This window comes from Humulus lupulus, chromosome 8 (genome assembly GCF_963169125.1).
Source record: "Humulus lupulus chromosome 8, drHumLupu1.1, whole genome shotgun sequence".
NCBI lineage: Eukaryota > Viridiplantae > Streptophyta > Magnoliopsida > Rosales > Cannabaceae > Humulus > Humulus lupulus.
The window spans coordinates 147,863,506-147,873,320 of record NC_084800.1 but is presented as its reverse complement, the minus strand read 5'-3'; the positions used below and the strand labels follow the sequence as shown (position 1 = coordinate 147,873,320).

Genomic DNA, 9,815 nt, shown 5'->3' with positions numbered 1-9,815 from the left:
GTTTGAGATCTCAGTAGTTAAAAATAAAAACACTATTGAAAATAGACTTAAAAGAGAGTATTTGGCCAAAGTGCCTTCTTGACCCAAACTTGAAGATAAGACATAAAAGACTTGACTTGACACTTAGAGGAAGACTTGAGGAAACCCTAACAACCCTACAGGTTGATTGAATCAAAGTATGCATACTTCAGACAAAATCCCCTCCATCTGCCAACACGACTACTAAATTTTTCCTTTACGTACACACACAAAGTAACTTGTAACACCCTACGACCTTAGAGTCATTACCATATGATTGATAAATGTGCCATTAGCTCGCTAGTAGAGGTTTTAGGTCAAAAAGTGTGATTTAATTGAAATAAAGACTCATTTGACCACATTGACTATAAAAGATTTGGACATTCATTAGAATCGTAAAAGTTATACACTTGGGATCCCAAAATATTGTTCAAAAATGTATTACAACTCAAAAATGTAGACACAGTCGACCTAAGCGACAAAATCAATTGTTACAGCACTTCCCACAAAACAACACCGATCGTGGCAGCCAGGTAGGCCGAACATGTACACGCCACTCCATGCTCTCCAACTCATGGTTGGTCGACCTTTCCCTTGCCCTTAGCTGCACCAGTACAAAATTCTCAAGTCTTGGCACATCTACGTTGTACCTACATGTAAGGAGTAGGGAGTAGTATGAGACTCATCTAAAATCTCTTCGGATACCGGAATCCATCAAAACGCAAATCCGACCCTTATACCTCAGTAAACCCATCTCTAAAATAGAATAGTCCTTAGCCACTTCAACCAAGACAACCTCCCTATGTTTCCTCATATGGGGATCCTTCTTACGCGCTTTCTTGATCCTCTCAAGGAGTGTGGATTAAAGAATGTTATTGGCTAGCTGATCAACTACCAATTCAATTCCTACTCTAGGCATCTCCTCAGCTAACTTTTAAGATATCTGCCTCGCACTAAATAATTGCCCTGGGGCCCTTCCGACTCAACGCGTTGGCCACCACATTGGCCTTCCTATAATGGTATAAAATGTCACCATCGTAGACTTTGACCAATTCTAGCCAATGCCTTTGGAACATAGTCAGATCCTTCTGAGTAATGAAATAATTTAAACTCGTATGGTAAGTGTATATTTCGAACTTCTCCCAATACAGATAATGCCTCCAAAACTATAGTGCAAATACCATCACTGCCAATTCTAGATCATGAGTTGGATATCTCTGCTCATAATCATTTAGTTTCTTGAGGCGTAGGCTACCACCTTTCCAACTTGCATCAATACACACCCCAAACCTTGCCTCGAAGCATCGTAGTATACTACAAACTTCTCATTGTCGGATGACAGGCTCAATACCGGAGTGGTGATCAGTCGCCGCTTCAAATCCTTGAAATTGTTCTCACATCTATCTGTCCAAACATACTTGGTCTTCTTATGCATCAGTTCAGTCAACGGTGTGGCTATTTTGGAGAATCCCTCAGCGAACCGCCAATAGTACCCTACTAATCCTATGAAACTCCTAACCTCTATTACACTACTCGGCCTGGGCCAATCTCTCACTGCCTCCATCTCGCTTGGGTCCACCAGAAACCTCTCCTTACTAACTATGTGGCCTGGAAATGTTACTTGGGGCAACCAAAACTCATATTTGCTGCTGGGGAATTCATAATGTCCATACCACGTGTGGAATGCAGTCTTTGGTATGTCCTCCTCTCGAATCCTTAACTGGTTGTAGTGAGACCGCAGTTCAATCTTAGAGAATACCGTCTTCCCCTGTAGCTAGTCAAAAAAGTCATCAACCATGGGCAATGGGTACCCCGTTCTTAATGGTCAACTTATTCAGCTCTCTGTAGTCAATGCACATCCTTAAGGATCCATCCTTCTTCTTGATGAAAAACAATAGAGCACCCACGGTGAAAAATTGGGTCTAATGAATCCTAAATCCAATAACTCCTGCAACTGAATCTTCAATTCTTTCAATCTTCTGGATCCATTCTATATGGTGTCCTAGATATTGGCTCTACCCCTGGCGCCAAATCTATGACGAGCTCAATTTCCTAGTGTGGTGGCAACCCTGGCAAGTTTGCTGGAAACACATCAGGAAACTCGCATACTAATCTGCTCTCATTCGGTCAAACTGAAACAATCCTCGAGGTATCCACTATGTTCGCAAGGAATCTTATGCAACCTGCTTGCATTAGGTCTCTAGCCTTCAGTGCACAAATCATAGGTACTCATGCCCCACTCGATGTCTCCACCAATACAAAGGGTACCTCCACTTTCAATAAAAAGGTCACCATTCTTCGCTTGCAGTCTATCGTTGCCCCGTACTTTGATTACCAATCAATTCGAAGAATCATATCAAAGTCATCCATTGCTAGCTTAATCAGGTCTAGAGACAACTCCGTACTGTCCAAGAGACTACTGATAATGTTCTAACCCATCTCTAAGAGACTACCAGTTCCCTTGTCGCAACCAAAGTCCTGAATCCCCTAACATACATATCGCAAAGTCTACACAAACAATCTATCACTCTAGCAGATATAAACGAATGAGTAGCTCCTAAATAAATCAATGCAGTAAATGAAGAACTGACACTAGAAATTTGACCTGTCATAATCTGTAATGTCCCAAATTCCCTAATGTTGCTTAATGCCTGGATTAGGGGGCCAGAAGGGCCATAATTAATTTAATTTGAAATTACGTGATTAGATGCATGATTATGTGAATTATATGATTATATGATGATAATTGCATGCATGTGGGCCTACTTCTCATTAGAAGGGTATTTTCATAATTTTGATCTATTAAGAGCATAATTGTATATTTATGTGCATGTTGGTGATTTATGGGTGAGAACACATCATAATGTGGATATGTTTGGTCTTTCATTGAATACAAATGAGTATCTATTAGAATAACCATCGTGACTAACATGTCTATCAAATTTCCATGGTCTTCCCGAAAGAATATGCCCTGCGTGCATTGGAACCACGTCACATAAAACCTGATCTTTGTATTTTCCAATTGAGAATGACACAAAAACTTGCTTGGTCACATTAACTTCTCCACAATAATTCAACCATTGGAACTTTTATGGCCTTATATGTTGCAAAGTTGGTAAATTCAATTTTTTCACCAAACTAGTTCTAGACACATTAGTACAACTTTCACCATCAATAATCATGCTAAATACCTTCTCCTTGACATGGCATCTGGTATGAAAAATATTTTCATGTTGTAGCTCCTCATCTTCCTTGAATTGTACATCTAGGGCTCTCCTTGCAACCAAAAGCTCCCCTTCAACTGGATACTCAACATCACTTGCATCATCCAATGGTGGCATAGATTCATTATCCGATTCACCATCAGTCTCAACACCACCATTTTCTTTCAAAATAATCACTCTTTTATTTGGACACTGATTAGCAATATGGCCCCTTGCTAAGCATTTAAAGCATTTAACATCTCTATTTCTAGAAGTTTGGGAATCAGTTTTACCTTGGTTATGGGTGCCTCCATTTGTGTTGTCTTTAGGATCAACATTGTTCTTGGAATGTGGTTTGTCACCTTTCTTGCTCCAATTTTGATTCCATGTTGAAGAAGAACGAGAACTTTGACCCATCTTTGTGGAACCTTTCCTTTTCAATTGACACTCCACTTTTATGGCCATATGTAGCATGCCATCCAACTTAACATAAATTGTACTTCCACCACGTTTGCAATGTCACGATTTAAACCAGCTAAGAACCTGGCCATAATATCTTCTATCCTCCTCCACGTTAGCCCTAATCATGCATATCTCCATCTCCTTGTGGTAATCTTCAACACTTCTAGACCCTTGAGTGAGGCTTTTCAACTTTTGAAATAAATCCATGTAGTAGAGACTTGGAATGAATCTCCTTCTCATAATAGCTCTCATTTCCTCCCAAGTCTCAATAGGTTTTTCAGAATTTCTTCTCCTGCCTAAAGTTAATTGATCCCACTAAATAATAGCATAGTCAGTGAATTAAATGGCCGCTAACTTTACCTTTTTCAACTCAGAATAGTTGTGACAATCAAACACCAAATCAATCTTCTTCTCCCACTCAAAATAAGCTTCAGGATCATTTCTCCTTAGAAGGATGGAATCCTCATTTTAATGTTTCCCAAATTGTTGTCAAATCAATCACTAGCTCTTCTACCTCCATTCCCATGCCCAAGTCTGCCCATGTTAACATTAGAGGCACAATCATCTTCATCCTCGTCATTTGCATAATAATCATCATAATCATATCTATGTTGACTCCTCTATCTTTGTTGCCCATTCGCAGCTATAGGAGGCTGCCCCCTTTATGATCTTTCTTCGACCCTATCCATCCTTTCATGTAGTTGTTCTAGTTCAGCTGTCATCATCAATCTCATCTCTCCCATTAATGCTTGCATTTGTAGATTTGGAGCAACATATTGTTGATCTTCTTCTTGATTTTGAGACATGATTACTGCCAACAAAAATTAAAAAGAAAATAGAACAATTTCTCACCACACTCTCTCACGTGTTTCACTCAAGAATGATAACACTCACACTCGTGTTTACTGAAACTTGACTTTTACCCTCTTATGATCTTACCCTATCTTGGCTTTTTCCACTCTTAAGTTCCCTCTTTTAGTTCTTTATTGAACTTAATGAACCCACACAAAAATAATCTTGTAACAATAAAACACAAAAAACTTGGAAGAATGAGAATTTAAAAGAGCAAAAGGAAAGAAGGAAAACTTTTAAGAACTAAAGAAAATTCAAAGATAAGATTGATACACACTTTTGAGGTATTGAAATTGGAATGATACCCTTATGCAAAAGAAATCAAGAATTTCAGCAATATTCCAAATGTGACTTCTAATCAGATTTTTTTTTCTTTTTTTTTTTTCAAATGCTGAAATGATAAGTATAAACAATGACTTCTGCCAAAGAAAAGAGAACAATTTTTTTCTTCTTCATTTTTTTAATGAAATTTCGATAAGATGAAATATAATGAAATGAACAACTATGAAATAAGAATAAGGATAGTTAATAACCTGATTTAAACACCTTATGCTCTGATACCAAATGATGTGATTCTAAATGATTTGAACCCCAATAAGAATAATAGGACCCAAAAAACAATTTAGAACAAGGAGGCCTTGGCTCGTTCTAAAATCAGATTCTATAAAAACAAAGAACCTTGACCCGTTATCTACAAAGAGGTAAGAACCAAAGGTATAAGAAAGATATGAGACGCTACACTCAAGAAATGAGAAGGATTGTGAGTGACAAGTCAAGGATTTAAACGCCACAAGAAAGATCTTTATAAGTTCTAAAAAGTTTTTTGAAGAGCCAAAGAGAAAACACTCTAAAAAATATATTAATTCCAAATCTGATTTGCAAACTTGTATCTCCCCCTATTTATACTTGGAACAACCCTCCAAGAATATGAAAGGTTACATTTAAAGCATTAAATTGATACATGCATTAATATAGACCAAAACCCTTCAATTCTAGACTATAAGGCTTCTAGAAAGTAGCTAAATAGTTGAATACAAAAAGTCTTATTTTAACCAATCAAAATATAACTAAATGGCATTAATAAAGCATAAATATATGCCCATAACTCCTCTAAACTAAAAGGCCACGTTTTGGGAGGTTAACCAGCCATTTAAATTGCCTCAATAACATTAACTAGGCATTGAACTCCATTTTGAGTGAGTTCTAACTTTATCTTTCCATATTCAGCCCATATTCTTAGAGTAGCCCATTAAGTGCTTCTTTGAACCTTCTAGCTCTTGCTCTTGTAATTGGCCCAATTGGAACTTGCATTGACTCTTTTAGCGTTGCTCCTTTATTCTCATCACTAAGGAAGAAGTTGGAGGATGTCGAAACTTCCTATGAAATCATGGAGTAGCTTCAGGAACTATTCAGACACAAATATGGACAATCTTGTTTCGAGGCAATGATGAAGTATGCTAATGCCAGGATGGCGCCTAGAATGCATGTTCGTGTTCACTTCATCAAGGTGACGAACTACTTTCAGGAGGCAGAATTATACAGAGCCACCACAGGCGAGGAAACTCAAGAGGGGCTTATTCTGAATATTCTTGCTCCCAGTTTTCTTCCATTCACCACCAACTACTTACTAAATAAACTGAAGTACGAAATGACTCAACTCATGAACGAGCTTCAAATGTTTGATGGTATCAATGGTGGGCCAAGAAAGGGACATGACAAGAAGACTACTGTTGCTACTGAGGTTGCTCTTGGAGAAGCTAACTTAGCTTCAATCTCGAAGAACAACAAGAGGAATAAGAGAAATAACAAGAAGGGCAAGACCATAACTACTGCAAAACCAGCTGGCGGTGCTGCAAAATCTACTGGGTAAAAACCCGCTGCTAAGAAAGCCAAAGGAGAATGTTTCCACTGTGAGGAGGCTGGGCATTGGAAAAAGGAGTGATCAACTCTAAAGGCTAGAGCAACCCAAGGTAATTGTGAATCTTTAATCTTGGATGCAGGTGTTTTGGAAGATGATAATTCTGTATGGATTATATATTCTGGATCCACTAACCATGTACGCACTTCTTTGCAACTACTTAGTAATTGGACACTTGTAAAGGAAGGTGACTAAAGCTTAAAGTAAAAAATGGAGCATTCGTGAACGTTGAAGCAACAGCACAAGCTCATCTAAATTTAGGAAATAAATATTTAGTTTTAAATAATGTTTATTTTTTTTCCAAACATTAGACAGAGTTTAATTTCAATTTCTTTATTACATTAACAACATTTTGCTGTAACTTTCACAAGTTTTAATATATCAATTTCGTTGATTGAATATTATTTGTGTGTTGGATGTATGGAAAACAGGCTATACCTTGTATGACCTATCTAACCGTCCACTTTTAATAATGAGTTATTTAAGGTAGCTAAATCTAGGATCGCCAAACGATAAAAGATCGATAGTGATAACAAGACGTACCTTTGGCATCTCTGACTTGGTCATATTAACTATGATAGGACCAAAAGAATAACAAAGGTTGGGCCTTTGAGGGAACTCACAATGGGTGACCTACCTGTCTCGAGTGTAAAACGATCAAGCATCCATTATTTGCTAATGGAGAAAGGTCCATAGAACAACTAGGGCTTAATCATTCAAATGTTTATGGACCGCTGAATGTTCATTCGAGGGGTTGTTATGAGTATTTCGTCACTTCCATTGACGACTACTCGAGATTCTAACATCTTTACCTAATAGATAGGAACTCTGAAACATTTGAGTAGTTTAAAGAATTTATTTAATGGCTCAAAACAAATTAGGTAAGACGTTAAAGATCTTGCAATCTAATAAGGGTGTATAATACATAAATATGCAGTTCCTGTTGGGAATTGTGACCTGAAAGTATATGTAGTAGATATTGTTTTTAAGAAATAAATAAATAAATTGAATTTGTTATGCGTATATTTTATGGTCTATATTATTCTGTGATAATATTATGTAAATATCCGAAAAATTCCTAAGTTCATTTATGTAATCTCAAAAACATATTGGTACGCGGAGATTGTGTTTGAGATAAATGAACTTGAATAAGTTCACAGTAAAATAAATTTATGAAATATTTAGATTAATTACTGCAAGTACGGTCCACTAGTATTATGAATACATGTGATCTAGATCCGGATCACTAGTGTAGTAGGACACTTTAGTGGAGGTACTTTACATATTAGAGAATATATAGAACTGGACCAGATATGTTTATTAATACTTAGTTAAATACCGGTTCGAAGTATGAATTAAATATATCAACTGATGATCATATACAAATAGATCTTAATCCTGAAGTTACTATGAACTCTTGTTTATGTTATATGAGTTATTTGATTCAGTCGTTAGAGTCTGTCAGAATGATCAGGCTAGAAACTTTTATTTTGGGAACTCATTAATGTAAATGGCTGGGGACATGGTACACAAATATGGAATCTATACCTTCTCGTAAGAGATTGAATAATGGTTTTCTTAAGGGTTGACTTTTGGGACTGAAAAGGTTACTGATCTCAAATTCATAATTTAGTTATGAATTAACCTTCACTAGTAAAGTCAATGGTACTTAAGGAAGTAAGATATAATTAAAAGGGTAAATCGGTAATTTTATTCTCAATTAATTATGAACTATTATTAGAGGGTTAATTTGTATGTAATGATTATATCAATGGACGCTTTATTTTATAAAGTACTCAGTAAATGAAAGTCTCATATTTATAGCGGAATAATCATGGGATAAATAAATTAAGATTATTTAATTAAAGATTTTAATATTGGAGCATAGAATTATAGGTCCATAGGTCCCAACAACTGCTCTATCAACACTATTAAAGACAAGAGTAGATATAAAAGGAAAAATGGTTGAAAGATATATTTAAGAAGAAATTTGTTCTTCGGGCCAAGTATGCAATTTTGTGATAATAGTGATTAAGTAATTAATTACAAATTAATTGTAATTAACAAAATCAATTAATATGTAATTATTTTGTAATTTTTGAAATTATATTAAATAATTAAACTAATTTTTGAAATTATATTAAATAATTAATTAATTATAATTTTCGGAATTATAATAAATTAAATATTTAATTTCGAATTTTATATTGGTTTTAATTAATTGGTGGAATTAATTACATATCTTTATTTAAGTGGGAGATAATAACCTGATAAGTTCAAATTAGATTGGAATTTAATTAGTTCAAATAATTAATTTTATTTGATAATTAGTTAAAAAGATATTTAATTCAAATTTGAATTAGTTATGAGGTTGTTAGATTTTTATCTGACAAAGTAGTTTGAATAAAAATAATAAATAAAAATAGAAAAATTAAATGCCCCTAAAATATAGGGTGGTACACGACCACACACAGTCCATGGAGTGTACTGCATAATTTTCAGGGATAGATTTTTCAATTTTATTTAATTAATTAATTAATTAATGGAAAATTCAAAAATTAGTTTTTGGATATTTTAATTAATAAGATAATAAATTAATTAAAAGATAAATTGTAAGTTGGTTACAGATTTATTTTTTAAATATAAATATATTCTATTTAAGTTAGACTTATAAGAAAATAATTAGAAGACAATTATAAGCTCTGTGAAAAAGAACGATACTTTTCTATCTCTCCCTGAAAAGATACAAAACCAATTTCAGGCCTTATTCTCTTGATCTCATGTGTTGAGTACATCAAGTAGAATCATAAATTAACCATCATTTATTCTCTAAGTGGTCACACACTTCTTGAGGTGTAGAGAACATTGTGGAAGATCTTGGTGTGAGTACTTGGGAGTAACTTGGATTGGATGTTCGTTCAAATTATGAAAAGATATCAAGGACACTTAATAGGCATCAAAAAGTTCTATTCTGATATGGAAGTAGTGCCAGATGTGGATAAGCCACTAGTCCTATACTATGATAACAATGGGGCAGTAGCTAACTCAAAGGAACCACAAAGTCACAAGAGGGGAAAGCACATGAAGAGGAAGTATCACTTGCTTAGAGAGATAGTTCATCGAGGAGATGTTGTAGTTATGAAGATAGCTTCAGAGCATAATCTTGTAGATCCTTTCACAAAGACTTTATCCGTGAGATCTTGTAAGGAGCATGTAAGAAACATGGGAATGAGAGAGATGGCTTATTTGCTTTAGGGAAAGTGGGACGTTGTTGAGAATTGTGCCCTAAAAGCATATGTAGTAGACATTGTTTTTAAGAAAAAAATAAATAAATTGAATTTTTTATGCATATATTTTATGGT

General features: G+C 35.1%; 1 protein-coding gene across 1 annotated transcript in view; it reads left to right on the top strand.

Moving 5' to 3' along the window:
- Nucleotides 1-6,003: 6,003 nt before the first annotated feature.
- LOC133796141 (uncharacterized) overlaps nucleotides 6,004-9,815 on the top strand; it is a 50,300-nt gene continuing 46,488 nt past the window's right edge. Inside the window, exon 1 of the mRNA XM_062233623.1 lies at nucleotides 6,004-6,401. Within this exon, the coding sequence (XP_062089607.1) occupies nucleotides 6,004-6,401 (398 nt within the window). The remainder of the gene's footprint in view (nucleotides 6,402-9,815) is intronic.